The sequence below is a fragment of the Bos grunniens genome, chromosome 17 (assembly GCF_055505025.1).
Source record: "Bos grunniens cultivar Pamir isolate PY7600 chromosome 17, Bosgru_T2T1.0, whole genome shotgun sequence".
Taxonomy (NCBI): Eukaryota; Metazoa; Chordata; class Mammalia; order Artiodactyla; family Bovidae; genus Bos; species Bos grunniens.
The window spans coordinates 14,674,808-14,702,102 of NC_141181.1; the positions used below are offsets into that span (position 1 = coordinate 14,674,808).

A 27,295-nucleotide genomic window follows, 5' to 3' on the forward strand; every position below is an offset into this window, starting at 1 on the left:
CATTAATCATTTGATACCCTACTTGAGAAAGTAGGCTTTTAAAACATTTATTTCTCTGTTTTCTGTACCACCACATATTGAGTCCTCCAAATACTCTGGGAATCACACACAAAATCAGAGACACACTGAGCCATGAGTGAACCACCAACACAACCATGATTAGTAGGAATAAATCCTGTCTAATGAATTATAGGAACAAACTTCAGAAACTTAATTTTCTATAGGTGTTTATTAATAAGTAACTGTATAATATTAAAACAGAATTTAAGGGGAGAATATGACTCACCACGAGAGCTAATAAAATGCCTTCTGCTACTGACTCAGGTTTTAAATATGCAATAATATGCATTCACAGAATGGCCAAATTATTCTCCAGAAAACTCTCCTAACAAAACTCTAATTCAAAACATGTACTGGTATCAGAGAAGCAGCTTTTCCCCCAAAGGAGGTATATGCAAATATCCAGAGAGTTCACCATGTACAGAGTGACAGACAGTTGGGGAAGAATGATTTCAGAAATGTCACCCTCTCAAACTTCCCAAATGATCTAACGACAGAGTTGCAAAAAGCCACAACTTACGGTAATTCTTGGGGTCTAATGAAGTACTGGAGGTGTCTGAAAATGTTCCTAGAAATGGGAAAGTCTACCCTGTTAACAATTTCCCAAGTCATGTTGGAAATGTGTTTCCTGACCCAAAGGTTCTTACTTACTGGCCTTTTACTCAACAAAGTGCTGGTAAAACTGAGTAGATGAAGAAATAATGCATGGGGCGACATGCATGGGGTGATAGTCTCAGGAGGTTTTTGTATTTAGTTAGAGCATGACTGTAACATTTTAGCATGGTTTAGTTGGATATTTGGGGTTTCCCTGATGGCTCAGATGGTAAAGAATCCACATTTCCTGCAATGCAGGAGACCTGAGTTTGATCCCTGGGTCGGAAAGATTCCCTGGAGAAGGAAATGGCAACCCATTCCAGTATTCTTGCCTGGAGAATTCCATGACAGAGGAGCCTGGTGGGCTACAGTCCATGGGGTTGCAAAGAGTTGGACACGACTGAGCGACTAACACTCATTCAGCCAGTGGGATCTTTATTGTAGAAAATGAGTGACCCTCTAAAACAGAACTGGGAAGCATAGTTAACAGAAGAATCGTGTTTTTGATTTAGATAAAGATTCTAAGGAAGAGTTGAAAATAGAAATCTACACATCCTTATTGGTTCATAGTCTCAGTATCCAAATTAACTATTTAAGGTCTTGAAACCAAATTGTTTGAAAAGTTTTATTTGGTAGCAGAAATTATCTACAATTGGATCTTTACAAAAGAAGATGTGTAAGAAGGGAGAAATAAATTTATACATAAGATTCTGCTGTGGAAATTTGGGACGGTTATCAACAATCGATTTAGGTTACAAGAACTCACACAAAGCCATGTCTTTTTAGTAAAGGAATCAAGAAGCTAGGTTAATCCCTTGATGAAACAGACTGTTGAAACTCATAATATACATTATACTGAATCCAAAGAAAGATAAATCTATGGAGGATGAATTATTTCAAGTTGCAGTGATATATAAACATATTTATCAGATTAAAACCAATCATCTCAAAACCTGACAAGTGATTTTTCATCATCACAAGTCCATGATGTCTAAAATATTCATTTGCACCATGGCTTTTCATCTCACAGTTGTTAGTATTTTAAATTATGTACAGATTTACATAAAGCAGATGTTATTGTTTTTCTGGAGATGACCCTCTCTCTGGATCCACTTGGTTTGGTCATGTTATGTCAATCCTGTTAAAAAGCTGACTGTTTATCTAACAGTGGAGGGTAAGACCAACCGCAATGACCCAAAGATAGGAATAAAAAGGATTGGCCCACATTGTTGTTTCTAAAATTTTTAAGGCTAACACATTTTAAAAAAGATAATTCACTTGAAATACTAACACTGATACTTTCAATGGGTCAAATAAAGAGGCACTAAGAGTGTTTGGGAGTATGTAAGCATTATGCCTAAGGTATAGTGTATGGGCATAAAATAGTTAATAGCTAAACAGAACATAAAAAATACTGTTTTTGCTAGAGGGGGGAATGCAGGCAACTTCCCACTAGTAGAAAAACAAACACTGGGGTTCAATTTAGAGTTTGACTGAGTTGAATATGAAGATTATAAGCTTCCATGGATTAAATATAAAGTTCAGAGGGAATTATGACTTTAATGTACAAGCATGGCAGTATTTCTGTATCAAATTAGTCTATGATTAAATACAATGCTATATATACATACACACACTCATAGTACCTTTATGGAAGTCTCTAAAATGCTCACAGTGGCTTATACAGTATTGATGAAAAATAAAGATAAAAAGGTATAGTATGTAGATAAAAACCATTTTTATAGCTTACTGAGTGATACCTCCTGTGGGTTCAGTAGCTTAAATTGTTCAAGTTCAAATTCTGATTTTTTAAAGTGGCATTGCACACTGGTATTCAAACTTTCATGAAATTGTACAGTTTTTTAAAAGAAAGACTAGAAGGGAGAGAGCATAAACGTGGTAGAAAAAGACTTCTGATTTATAACTCAACTGTTACGTGGTTAACAAGTGGTGTTCAACACATGTCTGGCCAAAACTCAGCTTCTTGTAGGTGATTAAGGATATTAAGGGGTCTGTTTTCCCAATGGTTTAATGGTAAAGAATTTGCCTTTAATGCAGGAGGCACAAGAGACATGGGCTTGATCCCTGCGTCAGGTAGATCCCCTGGAGAAGGAAATGGCAACCCACTCCAGTATTCTTGCCTGGAAAATTCCATGGACAGAGGAGTCTGGTGGGGCTACAGTCCATGGAGTTGCAATGAGTCAGACACAACTTGAGCATGCTCGCATATGTGTATTTACATATATATGTGTATACACATATAGGTATTAAAAATGTTTGATTCAAATTTTGTTTTTATAAAAGTGCATAGTTTAAAAACTTACTAAAAATTCTATCACACTGGAGACCACTTATGTATAAATTTCTACTACCAGGATAATTTACTTTATGTATAAACTGGGAATACGACTATAACTATCTCTAGTTAAAGAATCTCCTGTAATGTGTGTTTAAACCCTATTATTTTACTTACCTACATTTGCATGAATCAAAATTCTCTTGATAGTACTCAAATAATAAGGCAAAGAAACAGACTGGCAGCTGAGGCTTCACCAACTATAATCTCAACTTCACATTTGTGTTACTTAGAAATCAATGTTAGATTCTTAGTAATGGACTAAGACAAGTAGACAAATGTGGACTCAAGATATGGTTACGCTGATTAAATGGACTTTTCAGGCTTTATGTATTGGGCTTATACAAAGTTTACTTAAAAAAGATTCTAGCACTAAAAAATGTTTGGGAGATAAGAGTCGGACACAACTGAGCGACTTCCCTTTCACTTTTCACTTTCATGCATTGGAGAAGGAAATGGCAACCCACTCCAGTGTTCTTGCCTGGAGAATCCCAGGGACGGGGGAGCCTGGTGAGCTTCCGTCTGTGGGGTCGCACAGAGTCGGACACGACTGAAGCAACTTAGCAGCAGCAGCAGCAGCTCTGTAAGAGACTGTCTTTCCATTTAATTTGTTAATCCAGTGTTTAATGTGAATTACTTTAACAAACTGCCTAATACATTTTAATTCTTAAATTACTCAGCTTAATGGGAAAATTTCTACAAATTAGTGTTGTGGGTCTTCAAAAATGATAACTTGTAAAATATTGAGAAATTCCACTAAAATATTCATAATTGCCTTAAGCTTTTCTGATAGGTCACATTTAAAACAATATTTCTAACTGTGAATTAGTCACATATCTATTGTTATGTTCTAAATCTCAAAATATGCTTATCCTCCATGCAACACAAGTAAGTACCCTCACACTAAAAACTGTGTTGTGTGTTTTGATAGCTCAGGAACATTTCAATGATTTTTTCCTTTATTTTGTGGTTTCATTATAAAACAACTTGCACACACCAAACTCAAACAATCTTTTTTATTTAAAAACCCACCTCAAAATTCAGTTCTGGGTTTAGTTTCTGTTTAAAAATAAGCAAACATTTAAAAGCATCAAATGTTATTCGTCTACAATTCATCTTGTTATGAACGATTTTTTAGTTCATGGAGGGGACATAAACCCATTACATAAGTCAGGCACAGGACAGTGGCCAAGGGGCCAGAAATCAGGGCACATCTGTGTTCTCAGGCAACAGTTAGAGGTCTGAAGTGGGATGGGGGAACGTGACTCAGCTGTAGGCTCTCCGATCTCTATGCCCCCTCCAAAAACTGTTAGTAAGTCTCAAATCAGTACATAACAGATTGTATGTAACGTACTTAAAACCCAATCAAACCAACAACTATAACTGCTTTCTAAATTACACTGCAAAGCCAAGACAGATAAATTATAGCCTCACTATATATAATGTGTGATCTTGATATCCATGTCACAGGACCATGTTATAGGTGAGAAAGAATCATATGATACCTCTGGTGGTTTCAGAAATCTAGTTGGAAGAAGTCCATGGCTATAAGATTTCACATTATAGCAAGGCTCCACTATTTCTTGAATTGGGACAGTGAATATAAATCACAGTACAAAATCGTTAATTTTTTTTTTTACTGGAAAAGCAATAGGTGCTACATATGAGAATCACTTATATAACATCTATTTAAAAAAACAACGCAGATATAAAACATTAATTGCATAGGGATTTAAATAGGATAAGGCCAAGAAGAATATTAAGTAAAGTTTTTTTAAAAACCATAGAAAGGGCACTATGGTGTCAAAAGACAGAATTTCATTCTTAGAGCAATAAATCTGCATGACTGTCTAATTAAAAGTCACAGTATGTTGCTATAACTAACAGTGAATATCAACTGTGTCATTAATTCCAAACTGGAAACCAACAACGTTAGAGGATTAACAAGAACACAACTAAAGCTCGTTGTATAAACCTGATCAGTGTATTAGCACATCAGTGCCTGGTACGTACCTGATTAGCTGTATAATCTACACTTTGCAAATAGCGTAAATTTTAATACATGGTAACAAGTGTGAGAGCACATCCTCACCGCATGCCATCAGTGATTTACACGCTTACTTGATAGTGTCATTATTCACTCTTTTCAAGGTGTAAGATCCCACCCGGCAGAATCTTCACTGAATGAACCCAAAACACTGTAATTAACAAACTATAACAAGGTTCCACCATTGAAAACTAAATGTCCACGAACCAGGGAACTAAGTCCTGACGCCAGTATGGACACGATGTTCAGCACTTTGAAAGGCAGTGAATGATGAGTCCAACTCCACTTTGTATTTTAAGCTAACGATCACCCCATGAAGTTTCAGGTAGAATGGCAGACTGCGAACGTGCTTCTCATGCCACGTTGTTATCCTGCAGGTCAGAGAGTGATTTCTCAATGGGAAAGTAGCTTAGTTTACTCAGCATCGTTCTTGAGGAAAAAACAAGAACTCCCAATAGAATCGTGTTAAGGTCCATTTGGGAATACCCAAACCAACGCTTCAGATGAAAAAGTGCATAAATACAGTAATACTACAAGTGTGTTAACTACAGAACAAATGTTTCTCTGGGAACCAAACAATAGTATTTTCCCACATTATTTACATGTGATGAATTGTTCCGATACCACAAAGCACCATTTACAGTCTTGACAGCTTGATGAAGCCTGAAAGGTCCTCCGACTCTGACTCTACTTAGTTGAGGATCTACCTAGAGTAGAAGGGTCAAGTTATCTCGGGTCAAGCAGGATTTCTCTTTACAGTTCAGTCCTCTTTCGTTCAGACACGTTAAAGCAGTCTTTTCATTTCACATTCTTGGCTGGTGTTTCAGATTCTGTGGATTGCCTCCCATCGGTCCAGGCTTCCCGGGTGCTTTTCAGAGCGAGGGTCTTCTGTTGGTCAACCACCACATAGTCCACTCTCTCATCGGCTACGCTGCTGCCTGAGCCGCTGCTCTTTTGCTAAAAAGCAAAGGAAAAAAATCCCATAAGTTCCCGCAGAAGGTGTGCTTCTGCGTGAATTCCAGTCTTAAAACATGAGCATATGCACGCTGTGAATAACTTCTGAAATTCTACTGGTTCACCAAAAAATAACACAAACGACTGCAACTTAATGATGCGATCACTATCCTAACTGTACTCTGCTTTTCCACTAATTTTAGAATTCTTATATTTAAGAATTAGGGACTTCCCTCGTGATCCAGTGGCTCAGACTCTGTGCTGCTAATGCAGGAAAGTGTAAATAAACAATGTCTGTATAATAAGAATGTGTGTGTGTGTTAGTCGCTATGTCCGACTCTCTGCGACCCCATGGACTGCAGCCCCCCAGGCTCCCCTGTTCATGGAATTCTCCAGGTAAGGATACTGGAGTGGGTTGCCATTTCCTCCTCCATGATATCATAAGAATACAACTAATAATAACATCTAATTTGTGAGTATAACAACACCAACAAAAAACTTAAAACTTTTGGACAAAGTCAGTAAGGGAGTAATTTGGGTAAACTAACATTGGAAAGAGTGAAGACCATGATTAACTGTGGAACTTCAGAATTTTTTAAGCAAATATTTTAATGATAATCCCTAAGACAGTATAAAATATGTAACTTCCATGCCATTAGACATGAAAAATAAATTAATCTGCATAACTGTTGTTTGTGATTTATAAAAAGGCATTAAGTAATAGACTTTTCTAAACTTAAATTAAACATATTAATAGAATTCCCTCAAAGGAGACAGATCTTCAGGTTTCATACATGAGCTAAGTACATTTATAGAAAGAGGTTTCACTTACCTTACGTGGTGGTGTGGATTTCCCAGAATCTAAATCTAGATCTAGGTATTCCACTTGTTTGTCTCCTTTGGGCTTGATCATCGGGCTGTTTCCTCCATCAAGACTATTACTGCCAAAAAGATTCTGAAAGTACAATACAGTAAAGTGAACGGTCAAACATTCATGAGACATACTGCTCTTTACCTTGTCTGCCATCTATATAAGCCTAAATATTAATTTTAGGAGAATATAGCTTGAAGAAATGTCTCCACAGAAAATAGTATTTTAGGATGGGGAAAGATAAGTAATATTTTATTTATTTATTTTTTTGATAAGTAATATTTTAAAAATTGATTAAAACATAGCTTTGGGACTTCCCTGGTGGTCCGGTGGTTGGGAGTCTGCCTGCCAATGCAGGGGACATGGGTTTGATCCCTGGTCTGGGAGGATTCCACGATGCCCTAGGGCAATTAAGCCCAGGCATTGCAGCTACCGAGCCCGTGTAGCTGAAGCCCATGCTGCACAATAAGAGAAGCCGCCACAATGAGAAGCCCATGCACGGCAACTAGAGAGCCCACATGCAGAGCGAGGGCCCAGTGCAGCCAAAAATACATTGTAAGAACAACAACAACCAAAAAAAAAAAAAAAAGCTTAGGTAAGCGAGCTAAAAATAATTTGAAGAGTAAAACTTGGTTCCGACTAAGACTGGGACGTCAAGCTATAGTTAGTTGGAATAGTTCTACCTCAATACTATCTGAACTCAATTACATTCTTTAACTATAGGATCCTTATAGTCCATGTTTTCTGATTAATTTTTTTGTTTGTTTTTAGGGATTGACCAAGATGGTGGAAAGGACCTAAGCTCACATCTTCTTAAATTAAACTTTTCTCTTAAAGTTCTACATTTAAAGGCTTTCATGCTAAAATATGGTAACTAAAGGCTATGAATACTGAGTCTATTGGCAAAGACTATTTTTCAACCGTCTGGAATTTTTACCAGTTGTTTCCGTCTTCTCTTAGCCACATCTTTCTGTCCCTAACAGAGGCTGTACAATAGAAGGACTACTGTCTAAGAAAAGAAAAAGAAAAAAGGAAGGCAGAGGAAGCAGTGAAGAACCAGAACAAAAAAGCCTGAGGCAGAAAAGTGAAGAAAAGAAATAGGTTATTAGGAACATGACGATCAATGCTAAATAAAAAGGAAAGGATGATGTGAATTTATATCCCTGCATACACCCTCTACTCTGATTATGACAAGTCTTCAAACATGCTCCAATAAATGATTTGTTCCCAGACCTTGCTGCTTTTAATCTTAACTAAGAAGGTTCCTGACTTCTCCTAGGTGACGCTACGTGCTTACTAGGGGCTTTCACCTTGTACCCTCTACCACATAGATACTATTGTTCACACGTTAGCTCATACTTTTGGAGAAAACCATAACGATGTAATCGACTTGACAATTTTATACTTGTTTGAATGAACAACACAATTGGAAAGCTGCATAAATCTGCTTCTGTTGATTCTTTCATACTGCTACTCCATTTCTTTTGGGTTAAACAGAGTAAAACGTGATTTAGGGAAAGGATGATTGCTAGGAAAACACTGCGTTTATTCACTCACGTGTAAACGGAGCTGCTGACAGCCTGCGTGAAACGTTTTTATGAATCAGGAAAAGGTGCTCCTTTCTGGGGCAACAAAGTTCTGCCCCAGGACCCACGGCCTAGGGCGCAGGCCACGGTCTGGGTTGCATGTACTCGAATGCAGTGTGTGTGTGTGCTTTGCTGTATCTACTACATACTGCGCACGGCAGGTGTATGCAGTAGACAATCTGCATTACTGCATGTGATGGACCTAACTGCAGGAGGAGGTTTTTAAACCAAATCCATCAACTACTGCCAATAAAACATTAAAAAAGCACTGGCAGTAACACGCAGGGCACAAAAAATGCAAGCAAATATTACTGCTCAGTTAGTATAAATAGCTACTCTTCCCCCCAACCCTGCCTTTATCTGATTCATGAAAAACTGAAATTTTTTTCTCTAAATGACTCCATATCTCATGCTCATATAAAAAACCAAGCTGGACTGCGTGTGGGAGTATGTGAAATTTTGTATTCAAATGCAACGACAGAGCTCATACCTGGAATTTCCCTAACTGAAAACATACAGAATTATTCACAGCGTTGCAGGCTATGAACAGAACCCTTGAGTTCATGTGATGTGCACATTTAATCTAAGTAAGTTGTCCCTAAACTGAAGTTCTCAGGATTGCTGGTTAAAATATAGTCTAATAATTAATAGAACTGGAATTTTTTTCATCCTTAAGTATTGTTAAAATCTATGTGCCGACAAAAAAGTCTGTTTGCTCTCTAATCTCAGCCGGGAACAGCCTGTGTCTGCCTTCTAGTTTTTAACACAGTGTTTTCCCAAAAGAGTTTAGAAAAACCCTAAGATTCTAGGAGTGATTGTGAAGTGTTCTGTGAATTAAAAGAAAAAAAAAAATATTGGGGACTTCCCTGGTGGTCCAGTGGTTAAGACTGCACTGCCACCGCAGGGAGCAAGCGTTTGGCTCCTTAGTCAGGGAACTAAGATCCCGCATGCCCTGTGTCATGGCCAAAAAAAAGTAAAACATAGTAGTGCTTTGTTTTTCTAAAATTCTTGAAAAAAATATATACAAATATTAAACATATTTTTGTTACTGTTACACACAATATATATGTCTTTAGAAATGATGTACCATAACTTGAATTTCAGGTGCTTAATTCAGTGGATTTCATAACTTAATTTTCAACCCTTAATGAACATTAAGGGTTCATTTCATGAATGCTTGATTTTAGACCTTTGTGTAAATGAATACATAAAGCACCCTGAGCACCCTGATGTGAGTCTGGAGAAATGCATTATAAAATGCTTCCAGTATAAAGCATTTTCTTGAATGGTTTCAAACATCAAGTACATATGAAAAGAAATATAACTGAAAAACTTATCATTTTTATCTAACTTATATCTACTTTATAGATATAGTATTACACTCTGACTCTATATTGGTTTTAGACTTTATGATCTGCTTTTCAAAAGCATTTTTAAAACTCTCCTTAACTTCTTATTCAAATTCCTCATTCTCTAGTATGGAATTAATTAAAATATATTACAGAGCAAAAAAAAAAAAGTTGTCCTTTTTCCTGAAGTAAATAAAGAAAGGTGGATGGGTAACATGTATGAACTGGAAGAAAGGCTGAGCGCGAACGACTCAGAAGGGCTGCTGAGGAAGAGAGATGTTAGGAGAAGACGCTACTTACGGAGTCTTCACTGGATAGGTTGGGGTTCATGGGAACGTAATTCTCTTCACTGTCATGCGAGTCGCTGCTTGAAGTTGTGCTGTGCACAGAATCCGGCCGGGGAGACAGGGGGAACCTGGAGGAGCTGACGGCAGAGAGGGTCGTCACAAACACACAGCCTGACCCAGGTTTCTCAGCTCGCTTCCACAGCAAGAATAAGAGAGAGGGCATACTCTTCCCGGAAGTATTGAAGCTTGTAACCATTTACTACATATATTTATTACAGTACACTTTATTGCAGATGTTCAAACATACATCTAGTATTTATAGCTATTTGTAAACAGATATTAAAAAAAAAACATATTAAAAAAAAACTTTGAAAGGTTACTTTCCATTTATAGTTATTACAAAATATTGGCTATATTCTCCATGTTGTACAACACATTCTTGAGCCTATGCTACACCCAGTAGTTTGAACCTCCTACTCCCCTTTCCCTGTTGCTATCCCCCACCCTGCGGTAACCACTGGTTTATTCTCCACATCTGCAAGTCTGCTTCTGTAAAGGGATGCTGTGCTGTGCTAAGTCGCTTCAGCCATGTCCGACTCTTTGCGACCCTCTGGACTGTGGCTCCTCTGTCCATGGGATTCTCTAGGGCAAGAATACTGGAGTGGGTTGCCATGCCCTCCTCCAAGGGATCTTCCCAACTCAGGGATTGAACTCATATCTCCCCATAAAGGGATGTTTCTGGGCATTTAATAGCCTTGTGCAGAGCAAAAGAAAAAGAAAAAAAAGTATTGCTAGTGATATGGGGGATAAATAGAAAGTCACAGCTTTAAAAAGACTTAAGAATTCCTATTTTTAAAAAAACTTGTTCATACATATAAAATATGAACACGTCAACACAGGTTTGTAACTGTGTACATTCTTTTTATTTCCACATATATATTTAAATGAATCTTTATTAAATAATCCTCACAAGAAACTATCATAGTTTCCAGATCAGTAGTTCTCAGAAATTTCTAGCCTCATGAACCTTTCACACTCTTAAAAAATTGAGAACCCCAAGGAACTTTTGTTTATAGGGTGTTATTTATTGATATTCACCATGTTACAAGTAATAGAAAAAAAATTAAACACAAGCATACACAAAGGCATACTCTATTTAGCTGTCACAACGGTATCACCCAATATTAGCCACCTCTGGAAAACTTCAGTGTACACTCATGACAGAAGGAGAGTGGAAAAGCAAATGACATCTTGGTATATTAATGAAAATAGTTTTGACTTCACAGAAACCCAAAAGTGGGGGGGGGGTTCCCCAGACCATCCTTTGGGAACCACTGTTTTAGGTACTTTCCATTACAAAGAACAATTGAGCTATGAATTTTATACAAAGACTTACTCTCGAGCAAAACTCCTAGTGATGGGAGATCTAACTGGGGCTTGTAATTCTTCCCATTCTGGCAAAGGTTTTATTTCTAAAGGTGCTGGCTTGACTGAAACAAGAGAGAGAAAATGAGATTTTAGTACACAGAAATTTGGAAAACATGACCTTCTGTCTATACCTCTACTACAGCCAGAGTACACCTAGAGCTGGCTAGTTTTCACATGAAAAGAAGCTCACAGATGTTATGTGATTTCTCCAAGGTTACACAGCTAAAACATTAGTGACAAAAGCTAAATTAGATAATTTCTTGACTGTTTACTGAAAGTCTAAATAAAGCTCTATTATTACATGTTGGTTTTTAATTGCAGTAAATATTTTATGACTATAAACTTAATGAGAACAAGAAAGAGTAATGTGGCACAATTCCTTCATAGTTATTTGATTTATAATTTTCATTATTTCCTTATTTTATTTTTCCTACTAATGTTATATCGTCAAACACAGAGGTTTAATTTTCTATGTAAAAATGTTCTTCATTATCCACACTGAAGTATGAGCTGTGCAACTTTACATACAAAATGATGTTTCGAAAGCAATAAACACAACACTTTGCTAAAACCAAAAACTGAAAAAGGAATCAATGATTAAAGTTTTGAAATTAATTTGAAATTAAGTCTGGAAGCAAATAAAACAAAGCAATAATTACATCTTTATACTCAAACTCAGATCTGAGAAAGGCCGTAAAATTAAACAACTACCTCAAATTTTTAGCTTCCTTTAACCAACAATGTCCTCTATTAAGTAAAAATAAATGCTAATATTCTTATTAGCTTTATTTGTAAGAGGTCTTCACTAACTTACCCCATTATTGCAATCAATTACTGCAAGAATTAACTACTCTGCTAGTATATACCACAGAGCTCTTTGCCCTCAAAGTAAGACTCAGATTCCAGGAATTCAGAAGAACTATAACAATATTATCTGTTAATATTCATTATAATTTAGGAGACTATTTAAACATAATTAGGTAAACATTTTATAGTTAAGATTTCATTTTTTTCTCAGTATCCCTCCTCCAGCCTTTGTCCATATGTATGTACTTTGAAATGCCAAGTTATAATTACCTTCAAACTATAAAATAGGTAGCCATTTTACAGGATCATGTAGATTCAATGAGGCTTATGCCACAGCATTCTTGTCAACTCAAATACAAAAAAATTCAATGTGCTTTTCTGAAGGCTACACTGGTTTCAGTTCGAGTTAAAATAATTTTGTTCATCTATGCTCTTAAGATGGACATGTACAGAATACTGTGCTTACTGAAAGCATTTCTTTCACTCTGATGTTTCACTTTTTTAAAGCCCAAAGACAAATAGCAGTTTAGCTGTCAAATTCTAAGTAATGGCATAAAATAGTGAATCCATGGAAATGATTGTATATTGTCTCAGAACAGAATATATACATTATACATAAATACAGGAGGCGGTTGGAACTCACTAGCAGTTCACAAGCTTAAAGAAATCACTGTACTAATGTCTAAAAGGTTAAAAGAATAATGCGAAAGGACAAGACTGAACATCATACATGATCAAATATTTAACATGCTGCTGTTAATGGCATAACAAATAGACTCATTGTATATTATGGGAAGCATTCACTTTAGAAAGTATATGCTGGTAAGTTTTATTTCCAACAGTAATAGAATTTAAGACTCTTTTTTACTTTTAAAGGAAAAAAAAAATCACAGAATAAATAAATTCCCAACACCCCATCCAGCATGCGGTGCTAAAGTACATACCCTTTCTTCTTGTAGCAAAGTCACCTATGGTTTGTGAATCAGTTCGCTCTAAACCATGGGGTTTGGGTCTTAAAATTTTAGGACTTTGACCTAATTGGTAAAAAGAAGACTCTCTTAATATAATGTTATTTTTTTAATTGGAAAAAAAAATGGATTCTGTAAAAAAGCAACAGAGCCCTGAGCAGAAACATTACATCTCAAAAGCATCAGCAAAGTTTGTTTGTGCAGACTATTTCAGTCTTGCTACTGCATATCATTCATGCTTAAAACCACAGGAACCAGAAAGTTGCATGCAACAATGTCATAAGCAAAATGTTATAAAAGATGGTAGGGTTTTAGTGACATAACCACCTAGTTAGTTGTTATCTTTATTTGGAGGAATGGAGGAAAAATATGTGCCATGTTAGTTTTTCTTCTAACATGTCTTTGAAAACTGGATCGAAGAAAAAAATGATAAAACTGCACAGTGAGGCAGCAAGTGCATCTTTTCTTTGAAGTCTGGTGTCTCATACGAAAGTACCAAGGCCTACTTTCTTAATTTGATGGAAGTGTGCTAAAAACCTTAAGCTGACTACTCCCCCATCTCCTAAAAGCACCCTTCTAGAGAAGCAACGCTATAATGTCTGCAAATCCAAAGTCAAAATCAAGACCAGCCTTCCTTTCTCCTGGATACTCAGTGGCTCCCTGGGATGCCGTTTTGTAAGGATTAGATGTCTAGATTCCGGAACTGCTGATTACCTGATTTAATGTGAGAATTGTGTTTTTTTGGTTTTTTAGTCATGCAGCTTGCAGTTCCCCAACCAGGGACTGAATCTACACCCTTGGTGGCGAGGGCACACAGTCCTAACCACTGGATCACCAGCAAATTCCCAAGTTTTAATTTGAGAATTGGTGAGCATAAATTCAGTCGCTATCTCCCTGCCCCCCGCTCCCCCATTTAATCTCTGCCATGTACAAGTGCTGCTGAAAAGCCTTGTGAAAAGTACAGGCTTACCACCCAGCAAGTGGGCTCATGCTTTTCCCACTGAAATTCAGCCTGGAGATGCGGGGTAGCAATGTCATTTCAATCAGGATTTAAACTACTTTATTCTCAATGACACCAAATTCTCTTTTTTTCTTGGCATTTACAAAACTGAGTTGACATTTATTATATTAGATGGCAAAATTAGTTTGCTGATTCAACACTGATAGCTAGCACCTCACTGACTGAAATCTACAAATTTTTGAAAATATGATTTTCTAGCTTATAAAACAGGAAAATTCCCTAATTCACAGGTACTCTCAAAGGTACTCCTTAGTTGTCTTCATAGAAGAATACTTTATTAAGTGAATTTTTTTTTACAGAGCATTTATAAAATTTACATGTATTTTCTACTCCATGCAACAATCCAGGTTGATTTTAAGACAAATGTCTAAAGGTGAAAATGTCCTGAATTGAACCTAGTCACTTAGGCATTTTGGTAGCTTCATTTCTTTGTATTTCTATTGCCTGGCTCAATCTGACATTTACATTCCAGACAGAAATCCAAGTGTTAGTCTCTCAGTCATCTCCCACTCTTTGTGACCTCATGGACTCTAGCCTGCCAGGCTCCTCTGTCCATGGGATTTTCCAGGCAAGAATCCTGCAGTGGGTTGCCATTCCCTTCTCCAGGGGATCTTCTTCCCAACTCAGGAATTAAACCCTCATCTCTTGCACTGGCAGGCAGACTGAAATGAAAATGAAAGTGATACTCAAATGATGGCTCAATATGATTGGGTTCATTCAGGTTCTGAACCTTCTGACCAACCCAATACTTATGAGGAGAGAAAGGAGAAAAATCCAAAGTATATGTACTCTCCTCTCTGCCTGGAGCCAAACATTTATTTGAATGTTTCTCTGATTACTTAAGTAAAAATAAAGAGTAAGAAATAAGAATACCAAAGTAAAGGCAAAAGAATGAACCAACTTTGAGGATACACTATTCTCAAATTCTGAGGGTTAACAATGACTCATCTGAGCCTCAGCCTTTAAATCCAAGGCAATCAGAAGTGGGCTTTAGCTAGATTAGTTTTGAACAAAGAAAGTGAACTGACACATTTTGTTTAGCAAACAGTATGGACTACTGGTGAAATCCCCATTGCACCATTTCTAATCTAACCCTTATAGATTAGAACAATCTCATCCAGGATTGTCAATCTCTGGATCGTGTGATCGGCCACCTCATTGGTAACACAACTTGGTAAATCTTAACTTCTGATTCATATCTACTCCAGGATCCTTATCTGCATATTGACAAAGCCATCCCCACATGGAGGTTCTGCAGGCTTTCACACTACATGTTCAAAAATGGAATTTAACTTCTCCAACCCAGCACGCATCTGCTTTGCTTCCTCTCTCTTCACTTGCTGAGGCAGATCTCTTAGGAGTTACTATAGATTTCACTTTCTCTCTAATCTCCCTATATCAATTTTAATTTCTATTTACAGTGACGATAGTTTGTTTTCATGCAGCCAAGAAAATGACAAAATCTGAAGTCTGAAGCTCTTCCTTCCATTTTTAATGTGCACTTTATTTACTTACCTGGTTTGTTTTTCAGAAAATGATGAACTCACATCGTATGGCTAAATGACCTCCATCTATACTTCAAGTGCCCTCCAAGCTTGTAAAAAAAAATCATTCTAGGTCCCTGACTGGAGGCAGCAATGAGAACCACAAAAAGGACTTTTGTTAATGCCTTTCTGTCTGATCATCTCTAAAGTAAGGCTTCTAGAACCCTGGGTATTGAAAACCTGGCAAAGCACTCTTTAAAGAAGACACTGAAGCAGCAGTATGATTGTATAACATTGTACATTAAAAAAATACCATTTTCCCCCATCATAGCCTTAAATCTTAGAATCAACTTTCTAGAGGCTAATCTGAGTATGTTACTCGCCTCCCTAAAATCTTTCAGTTGCATTCTCAGAATAAAGCCCGAACTCATTAGCATGGACTATTAGAGCCCCCAGGAGCCAGCACCTGCCAGGCCTTTGGCATTCCTTCCTGCATTCTTAACTTCCTCCCTCCCACCCAAGCCAGTCCTATGTTCCCCCTGGTACGCTGCTGATTCTAACTAGAAGATCGTCTATCATCATTTAATTGCCATTCATCCTCTCAGACTTTCCTCGGAGGAGGGAGCTAACAGTGCCAAGAGCTTACCTCAACCACAGTGCCTTTCTGTGCTAATTATGATAATGTGTTTACTCTTCTACCTCCTCCAGTAAACTGGGAGCTTCTAAATTACCCTTTCTTCCTTCTGCTTCAAGACCTCAGACCTATCGGAAGGTATAGTCTGTCACTGGGAGACCCTTCAATCTGTTCTGATGAACTGTTGATCTCTTAAAGCTTAATCTGATAGTGGAGTTTAATCTGATCAATGTTATAAATTTGTGTTTGTCCTGGAAGAGGAAAAAAACAAAAAACAACTGAATGTTGTTTTATAAGTGGATCATTCCAAATATGGTCAAGGCAGTCAGTCATACGAGGTGTCAAGCTTCAAAGAAGCAAATGCAATACTTTTTGAAAAGTCCACACACGATTAAGTATTATTTTATTTTAAATTGCTTTTTATTAATTTTTTTTCATTGCACTGCAGGGTATGCAGGATATTAGTTCCCCAACCAGGGATCAAACCTGTGTCCCTTGCATTGGGAGCAAGGAGTCTTCACCACTGGACTCCCAGAGAAAACTCAAGTATTATTTTTACTTACCTAGATTCAACTCAAACTGGAAAACTTATTTTCTCTATCATTATAGGTTTAACTTAGCCTGTTTACTCATCTGAAGTTTCAAAGATGATGCTACTATTTCCAGTAGGCATCTCAAAAACCAAGAAAGAAGAAAAATAATTCATAATATTATTAGTCTCTGTTAATTCCAAGAAGTAACCAAGGTAGCACACTGAAAAACTTTTACACTTGTTTGAATGGTCTTATACAAAGGGGACTATAATTGTGGTAATTATACTGGAGAGCATTAGTTGCTCAGTTGTGTCCAACTTTTTTGGGACCCCATAAACTGTAGCCTGCCAGGCTCCTCTGTCCATGGGATTTCCCAGGCAAGAATACTGGAGTGGGTTGCCATTTCCTCCTCCAGAGGATCTTCCCAACCCAGAGATCGATCTTGGGTCTCCTGCATTGCAGATGGAGATGCATTTACCTGCTGAGGCATCATAATGGAAGGTCAGGAAAAGGAAAAAAAGCCCAAAGGCAGAGGCTGTGCTGTAAATATGCCCTCTATACTCATGTCCTCTAAACTGTAACCATCAATCCACAAACCTGACTTGAGTCAAACCTTAATACTTGCTTATATTTACTGGTGTCATTCATTTATCCATCTTTCAAATATGTATTATAGTACAAACACCATCCTTAAAAAAGCATGTTAATTTTTAACAACATTCAAAAAACTTCTTTAGAAGCTCCCTTGAAAAAAATATTATCTAAGATACCACTGTGCCAAAAGGATCTACCTAGGGAAGCTGCTCAATACGTCTTCTGGGTGCTTCCTACACCAAAGTGAAGATCCAGCCAGACATGAAGATACTTTAACCAAACTTATGTCCAGAAACACCAGAAATAACCTCACACCGCTTTTGTGAAAAACCAGTACAACTAGTGGTCAGAACTACTGTAGAAAGCCACAAATGGGCAAAGCCAAACGAAACAAAATAAAAAGACAGCATATCTGAGGCTTGAACAGCTGCTATTAATATATCATGTCAGAACGAGACTGAATGAGCCTAGTGAAGTGCAGGGATGAAAGCTGGTAGGTTTATGTAAGGACTTATTTTAAGAGAAATCACAATATTTCACAGCAATTTCCCCAACTTTACAAAATTGCTTTTCCATTAAAATACGAAAGTTCCAATTGAAGCAATCAAAACAGAATTTGTCCTGCATTTCCAATGACTCCTCTGCTTTCCTAATATTTAATACAATAAATGTAAATGATGATTTTCTCCTCTATTAATACATAAGGCATGGCTCAGAAAAACTATTGTTGTGACAGAAATAGTATGGGTGAAAATATAGCTACTACAGTTGGGTGATGGATAAAGGATCCATGAAAATACATTAAATGTAAGTGTTTAAAACACGTATTTCTGCAGCTTCAATTACTCGGAAGTATTTGAAAACCTCATCTGTTAACTACAGATGAGTTAATTACAGCGGCTGCCATCTATAATTGGGGATACAAACAAGACTAGGATGTCACTCATCCACTGTAGACCCCTCCCAAAAACACAGTCACGGAAACTGGTTATATTGGGTGTTGAATTGGTTATATTGAGTTTTGAAACTAAGGAAGCTGTATTTTATAGAGCTAGGTTTGCTTATTATGAGGTTTAGTTAATAAGAGATACTAGAATAACGATTGAGTCACATATCTGATGTCACAAAATCTGAAATGAAAACAGACTCATGAGATACTATGCACAGTGAGAAAAATTTCAGGACAGTTTTATAGGTTAAGTTTTTTGTTTTTAAATGTATGCCAATTAACTTAAAAAAAAAGTATTTTAAAGTCTTTATTGAATTTAGTACAATATTGCTTCTGTTTTGATTCTTTTTTAGTCCTGAGGCATACGAAATCTTAGTTTCCCAACCAGGGATTGAACCCATACTCCTGCGTTGGAAAGTGAGGTCTTAACCACTGGACCAAGGAAATCTCTACAGTTTAAGATTTTAAGGATAAACTTTTCTCTAAGATCTGAATATTAAAACGTTTTTCTCAAATAGCTATAACTTTCTAAAAAGTGAGTTGATAACGTGTGCCCTGCAGGATTAAATACTTTCCCATGCTTCCTCTCATATATTAATTTTCAAAAGTAGAGCAGTGCTACAGAACAGCAAAACACAGTTTGTTTTTCTATTTGCATGCAGTATTTCCAGGTGGTACTAGTGGTAAAGAACCCTCCTGCCAATGCAGGACAGTTTTCCTGGATGGGGAGATCCCCTGGAGGAGGGCATGGCAATCCACTCCAATATTCTTGCCTGGACAATCCCATGGACAGAGGATCCTGGCGGACTGCAGTCTATGGGGTCTCAGAGTCAGAGATGACCAAAGTAACTTAGTACTGCATGTGCGCATTTACTAATTATCATGGAAACTTTTTGAGGTAAGCAAGGTAGATTTGTTATCCCCATTTTACAGGTGAGGAAACCAAGTCCCTGAGAGCCAAGGGACAAGGGACTTGACCAAGGCTCACAGCTGGGGACTGATGGAACTGGTACCCAAAAAACACTTCTTATTTTTTTTAAATTACTATGACTTTAGTAACCTCTTTACTGTTTTGCTAAACCTGTTCTCCTTTTTTTCTTATTTTCTTTGTCAAAAACTATGTGGAAATTTTATTCTGGGTGCTTTTTTAGTTCATTTGGTATCTAAGCAAGAATGCCAAATCAGCCATCTGACCCATGAGCTCAGGACTGTCTTTTAATAATTCAGCTTATTTGTTTTTCCTGCTGTGCCATTTAACTTGTGGGCTCTTAGTTACCCTACCAGAGATTGAACTCAGGCCTTCAACAGTGAAAGCACAGTGTACTAACCACAGGGCCACAAGGGAAGTCCCTCAGCTCATTTTTTAAAGACGAAACAGAATCTTTAAAAGTAACTAAGGAATCTACTTTGTTCTGTTCTATAGTAGAGTCACCATAGGTTGGGTCAGAGGACTAGGATAATCTCTCATGTACTAGAACATATAGTACTTTCACTACATACATAGGGAGGTATAATTATGCATACATGCAATACATATGATGTATAGTACACATGCCATATCATTATGCTCTGTACATAAAGTAATATACACCATAATGCATGCAGGGTCCATGAACTCTGTCAGACCTAGATGATACTAAAAGCGTATGTTTTTACGTATGTTTCACTATGATCCTGCAACTTTTCCATATCAATAGGAATCTTTTCTGATTCTGTGTTGTGCTTACCACATGGAACCATGAACCATGAAATACACTGGGAATTTTCAAGCTGTGCTCTCCTGAGCCAGAAGGGAGCAAAGCCCGAAGGACTAATGGCTCTGTCCCTCACCCAAACTACTCCACCTCCATAGTTATGTAGAGACCTCAGCATATAAAACCGTTCCATCTGGTGTCAAAAGCTAGCGATCTGCTGCTCATGTGCAATAATTTAGAGGAAAACAAGAAAAGAATCGGTTGAGCGTTAAAATGAAGATCTCTTTCAGAGTTCAATAACACTTCCATCTTAATCCTTCCACTATCTGCAGGCGCAATTACAAATCTATCCATGCCCAAACATATGTTTGTTGTAGGCAAAGAATAAAATGACTAGTGATGTCTAAATAGATTTTAAAGCAAATGAAGACCAAGAGAAACAAGAAGAGAAGTTATCACATAAAGAGCCTGGGACGCTCACGCCCTTTCTAAACCAGCCAGCCCCGATCGTGGCCCTGCTGCCAGGGCCGTGTGGATGGCCAGGGGTGTGGCACACGACCGACGGACTGACCAGCTGTCTGATCGAAGATGGGCACTTGACCCAAAGGCGGCCCGCACGTGGGCTGGCCTCCAAATCCATAGTGTGGACAGACAAATAAGACCCATCCGACGGTGGCTGAGCAAGCTGGTAAGTCAATAATGAACAAGGCAATTTGCAGGGGACGTGGAAGCTGTGAGGGCCCATAAAAAGCAGCCACGGGGCAGCAACAAAGAAAACAGGAAAGAAGGGAAGAATGTGAGGGAGAAGCAAGGAGGATCAAAGACCTTCCAGAGGACAGAAATGCAGGGAAGGCAGGACAAAGCGACAGCCGCCGAGCACTGTCTCAGCTGCCACTCACTTTCTCTGTTCATTTACTTAACAGCAGAACAAAATAAAGCTCATTCTCTTGAAGATATATCGCACTCTCAGTCTCTATTTCCCACACCGGGAACTTAACTAGAATAACTATTAAAGATCCAAGGCCAGGTTAATGAGAAGTTTACACAAACATTAACATGCTTTTAAAAAATCTACATACAGCATATGAGACTTTTCAAATGTGCTGGATGCCCCAGAGATGGTGCCCCGCATCCCACCACCAACATACTAACTTATTTGGTTGCCAAGATTAAATCACACCAGCAGCATGCTGGTTTTAACCACTTGAATCCAAAATTTAAAAACGTGGGTATATATGACCATTTTGGCTGAAAAGTTTCTTTTACATCGAGTTCTTGACAAACCATGCCACCTTAGAATTTAATGTTACTTAAGAAGCCCAGGACAAAAGAATAGAAGAGAAGCATTTGCTTATACCCCAGCCAAGGCAGAATCATTTTTCAGAAGTTGTTATACGAACAGAATACAAAGAGTATACAAGCAACCTTGCTGTTCTTAAAGAATGACGTCAAGTGCACTAATAATCTCAAGTCTGCTTTGATATCAAATACTCTGGAGAAGAGGTTACCAAAGGGAAGAAAAGACCATATTTAGCTTGTAAAAGTGTGTGGTATGGTCTGCAATATTCTGTTCTGTTGTTTCAAATAATTAAATTAGCTAGTACAGCTTAGAAATCAAAAGATAATATAAGTAGAACCCCCAACTTTGGACTTCTTTTGATAATCAGAATAGTTTCCTCTAGGAGCTATGTTAATTTCACAAGTTCACAAAGGGCTGCCGCCAGGCAATGGTTAATTACTCCATTTGGATGGAGCAAGGGCATTTCAGTTTTTCCTAACTATCTGACGCTGCTTGCCAATCCTGGTGAATGTTTTAGTTTGTAACCTCTGCTCTAGAGATAGGAGACTTAAAATCATACAGCATCAACACAGGACATAACAATTATTATTCTCTAAAAAGGAATACCACTAAAACAAGTGGATGACTAAGGTAATGTGAAATACTTTTGAATTACTAGTCCTGATTCCGTTTTGGATTTAATGACAGTTAAATGCGGATCTAAACTGGCGACCCCTGCTCCTTTTGCCATGCCATACTCTCCTTACCTTTTCTGTCTGGTTTGAGGTTCCGATCCACAGGGGGTGGTTCACAGTCTGCAACAGGAACTGGCCTTCTGGGAGGGGTCTTGGGGCTGGACCTGAAGCCCATATGAGCGGGAGGAGGCACTTGCATTCCAAATGAAGAAAAGTCAAATGTCCCTGGAGTCATTGGAACATAATTTGCTTCCTGAATTGGTTCTGTGAAACTGCTGGAATGTTGTCGTGGTGGAGAGTTGGGATTCATGGGCACGTAATTTTCATCCAGTTCTTCACTTGATACACTTCCCGCTGTCAATATGTTTTTGATTTTCTAAAACACACAGGCATTTCTTTTAATAAGCAAGAAGTGTTGTCAAACGGGAAAACATATTTGTAAGTCACGCCTATTCATGTGGATCTGAAGGGACTTTTATTTCAGGATCTCATTTAGTCTCCGGGCCCTACGTGTAAAGGTTTGGACAATGAAATACAATTGATGATGCCAAGGTCAATTATACTTACAAAATGGTTGTGGAAGCCTTCGAGTGAACTAGATCTATCACTTGGAAATGTTCGTGGAGTATCATAGCAGTCTTGAGAACTAGCATCTGAAACAGAGAACAAACTATCAATTTTCTCCCCATCTCTGCCAGTTCTCAGGGTAAGCAGGCATGACCTTCTCTCTCTCTTCTCAGGTATTCATGCTTCACACACATAAATTTTAAAGAGGATGCTCACAAAGAAAAATATCTTGAATTGAAACATTAAATAACTAGAAAATGCAGACACTTATAGGCTAACCAGTACTGTTATTTGATTATAGCACTGAGACAGGTTATCTAAAGATGGAAAAAGAAATACTTCTACTTCCTCATCTTTTGTACCCTCGGGTCCAACTGACACCTCACTAACTTATACCTACCTCAAGATACATTACAGCCACTTCGAGGACTAAGTTAGAAATTGGTACTGAATGGCTAGACAAGTATTGGTACAAGCACCATTCACAACACATCAGATCTTCATCTTCTTTAAAACAACTGGATAACTCTATCATGAAATCCAAAAGTGTCAGCAGCACATAGTTTTTAGGGTCTGTGCCTTTTAAACTTTTTTTTTTTTTTTTAATTTTCAGATCTCTAAGAACCTCAGAATCTAACTGAGATTCAACGGTACAGAAATTGGTAAAATGACTAGGGGTAAGGGGAGGGAAGATTATTAACAGCTTTAAAAATAAATAAAACCAAATAAAAAGCAGAATGACTTGATTGGAACTGAGTACCAACTGGCAGACACAGTGTAAAAACTGTTATCTGGGAAGGAAACCAACAGAGCCCTGAGTACCACCTGGTAGACACAGTGTAAAAACTGTTGATCAGGGAAGGAAGGAAACAAAGCCAAACAGATGTAACACAGCAGTGGCCGTACCAGGACACAAATACAGGAAAGGGCATGACCCGGCAAGGCTTTGTGGCTGGTCCATTTCCTGTTCCTCTGCCCCACGGGTCTGCTCACCCAGGATACAGAGAAAGGGGGAAAGAGGGCTGCAGGCTTCCTGAAGCCTAAAATATTACTAAGGCCATACTTCTTCAGGGATGTAAAACTCCTCCTCTTCTTCCCTTACAGCAAAACACGCATAGAGGCACATGCCGAACACACAAACATACTTTCCAGGATTTACTGAGACTCTGACACCTTTGGTATCTCAGTAGATACCTGCAGCGCTGAAGGAAAAAGGGACTGTCTTTTAACATCACACTTTGCTTCCAAGAACAAAAAGAGGTTTTGGGGACTTCTCTGGTGGTCCAGTGATTAAGGCTCCCGGCTTCCAGTGCCTGGGTCACAGGTTCGACCCCTGGTGGGGGAACTAAGATCCCACCTGCCACAAAGTGCAGCAAAAAAAATTAAAAAATAAATAAGTAAAACAAATAAAACATCTTGGGGGAAAAAACACAAAACAAAACAAAAACTGCAGGAGAAAATGTTAAAAAAAAAGAGAGAGAGAGATTTTCTACCATTAACCTCTAACCCAGCAGAAGCCAATGGGTGCTGACCTTTTCGCAATTTGTTCAGATCCACAGTGGAAATTGTATTGCTACGTGAGGGCGGCAGCCCGGCTGTTGGGATACAGTAACTGCTGTCAGTGTCCGAGGCCGTGCGTGTGATGCTACACGTGTCCACAGGAGATCGGTCATGAGCCGGATGCGGTTTCGGTGGCCGAGGTGGAGGAATATCTGGAATAGTGTCTAGCTTTGACGTCTGCCCCAAGGTGCCTTCTGGAAATGTTCGTGGAATCTGGTAAGTATTACCAGGTGTTGGAGGAATGTCATAACTAATAGATACATGCCTCATTTGAGGCTCCACGCTCGAGGTCCCAGACGGGGTGTTAAAAACATACAGTTCTCCATCTGCTTCGGTACTCGATGGAGACACCTTTGGTAAAACGTCGTGGGAGTAACTGCGGGGCAGGTTGTAAAGGCTGCAGTCTACGGAGAGGGATGCAGCGCGAGACGGTGGAGAGTCGTACATCATGTGCTGCTGGAAAAAGCCGTTCACTCCATGTTTGCTCTGGGAGGAAGCGGGGTTTTTATGAGAAGGGACGTTATCATTGCAGTCGGTTTCCGAAGAGGTGGATTTTGCAGAATCAGTGTGCGTTCTAAATAAAAATGGTTAATGACAGAAGAGAAAACACGGTGAAGACCTAGGACTACATTTTAGTAAATATACTTCTAGCTTAGCAATCAAAACCCATGGCTTTTTCTCATTCGATTTTTTGGTGTATGTGATCCATCCAATTGGAAGCACGAATGTTCCTGAGTTTTTTACGATTATGCACCAGATAACAATACCGCCACCACAAAACCAAAAGCATTCTCCCTAATTCCTTTTCTGTACCTTCCCACACCCTCAACTCCACCTATGAATTCCACACATAAAACCACAATTCCTGAAGCACTGGAATTAGAAAGGTACAAAACTCAGAGGAAGGTAAATGATTAAGACACTGGGAAAAGCATTTCCTCTGAAAAGCATGCAAAAACTTCATACCAATAGTTTATCAAGGTGATCCTTAGCTCTTTCGCTCCCCTGTGGCACTCTGTTGTCAAACCTAACGATGACCTGGTATTGAATGAATTCAGTGTGATCTACAAGGTGTCAACGCAATAGGTTCTGTGTATCTTCCTTTCTACTAATTTTCTTTAACAGATATTTAGCCAGTGTCATAGGATCAAAGGATCAAAATACAGGCCATGGGGTTAGCCAATTCCAAACAATAATTCACCTTAAGAAATTTCATTAGAGTGTCTTTTATACTTTGGGCGCATTTTCAGTCTCTGTATTTTGTGGTATCACAAAATTTGGGAGTAAGTCAAAATGCTACCAATACCAGGGTGTTTGTCCTTCCTTAATGCTAAACTAGATACCTTAACTACCTGTGTGTGTTGTTCAAAGTCCTGGAGGAACTTAAACTCAGTATTTAAAAAATAGTAACTTGTGATAGTTCTTTTCAAGGGCATATCTTCCTGACATCTTGGTAACATCTGGCATGGGGTATTGCATTTATTCACTGAAACTCTCCCCTCTCGCCCAGTATCACAGGAACTTGACTGCAATATCCTGACTTTCCTTCTTCCTCACTGATTATGCCCTTGTTTCACTGATCAACCCTTTCTTCCTATATGTCCACCTGGAAGTGGCTATCAGGAAATAGTCCTCTAAGTCTTTACCGCACACACCATTAAGAAATCCTCCTTTCCTGTAACTTCATCTCTACTGAATGCTGACGACTCCCATCTTCTCACCAAACTCTGAGTCCCATATCTGCAAACGGTTCAAATTTATTTCCACTTGCTTATCCCAGAGTTCCCTTGCTCATGTGTACATCAAACTCAACTTACTTCTCAAATTGGTGGCCCCTTCTGACTTGCCTTGACAAGAAACGTCTTTATCTGAATTGTCTAAATTTGGAACCCCATCAGCTTTGATTCATTCTCTCTGATCACCACCATCGCTTGGGCACAAAGTCCTTCTTTCTACCCAAGTTATCTATTCCCCTTCTCTGTTCCCACTGTCACCACCCAAGTTCAGGTCTGGGTCTCTGCTGAAATGTCCAACACTGGACCTTCCTCAGTAAACGTCTTTCCTCTAGTTTCTCCCTCTTCCAATGTGTCCATGGTACCATCCACAGGACCAAGACTGTTGGAAGGTCAATATTTTCAAAACCTGGTTTTCATGTCACTCATCTAACTCAGAGAAAATCCTGTTAAGAGTTCCTACAGTCTACGGGAACTACAAAAAGCCTACAAACTACTCTACTTGGCACTGAGGCTACTATTAATAGCCTGGTTCCAGCTTGTATGTCCAATCTTACCACCTATTGGTTCCTCAGTGGACCCCTTCACTCCTTTTTCATGACTGTCTCCTGCCACCAACTACGTATGGTTCAAAGCCTACTCCTCTTAGGAAGCGTCTCGCCCTCCATCTTGAAAACATATGCACTGTCCTTTCTAGGAATTTCTAACCCATATTCTAAAATATGCATTTCATTTAATTCAAATGTGAAGAGGAAGCTAGAGGTGCAATGAGTACTAAGTTCCCTGTCCTTGACTGGTTTAGAGTTTAATGGAGAATAAATGCAGCTAGCAAGTTACTTCCGATTCTGGGAGACATGGAGGCATACCTGGGATGCTGTGAAAACCCAGAGACATTTAATCCTGCCTGGGTGTCTGGGGGAAGGTCTCCTGGAGGAGCAGAGGTCTGAGCTCAGTCTTGCAGGACAAACATAGTTCTAAGGCAATGCTCACATCTTGCCTTCATCTGTAAGTACCTTCATGCTTTACTCTGAAACTCCGAAGGTGACTGCACCTGAGGGGGCTGTATCTTATGGCATTAGTTTGTACCTTCGTAGAGCCTAGTGAAACAGTGAGCTCATAGTGGATACTTCACAAATATTTGCTATTGAACTGTCACTTTTGCAAAATACAGATACAAAATATATGAGAGTAACGATTTTGAGCATAATTTCTGTGACAATAGGAAAGCCGTGATACCAGTGAGAT

The 27,295-nt window shown here is 38.5% G+C and overlaps 1 protein-coding gene across 25 annotated transcripts in view; it reads right to left on the reverse strand.

Moving 5' to 3' along the window:
• Positions 1-4,012: 4,012 nt before the first annotated feature.
• GAB1 (GRB2 associated binding protein 1) overlaps positions 4,013-27,295 on the reverse strand; it is a 127,367-nt gene continuing 104,084 nt past the window's right edge. For 14 of the 25 annotated variants that reach the window (XM_086346556.1, XM_086346555.1, XM_086346577.1 and 11 more), the window contains 8 exons: positions 24,290-24,891; positions 22,758-22,843; positions 22,263-22,566; positions 13,284-13,373; positions 11,501-11,594; positions 10,118-10,241; positions 6,844-6,966; positions 4,013-6,014 (listed from right to left, as the gene is read on the reverse strand). In XM_086346556.1, coding sequence (XP_086202682.1) covers positions 5,856-6,014; positions 6,844-6,966; positions 10,118-10,241; positions 11,501-11,594; positions 13,284-13,373; positions 22,263-22,566; positions 22,758-22,843; positions 24,290-24,891 — 1,582 coding nt within the window. In that variant the 3' untranslated portion in view covers positions 4,013-5,855. The remainder of the gene's footprint in view (positions 6,015-6,843; positions 6,967-10,117; positions 10,242-11,500; positions 11,595-13,283; positions 13,374-22,262; positions 22,567-22,757; positions 22,844-24,289; positions 24,892-27,295) is intronic. The other 11 variants (XM_086346559.1, XM_086346557.1, XM_086346580.1 and 8 more) reach the window with 1 other exon arrangement.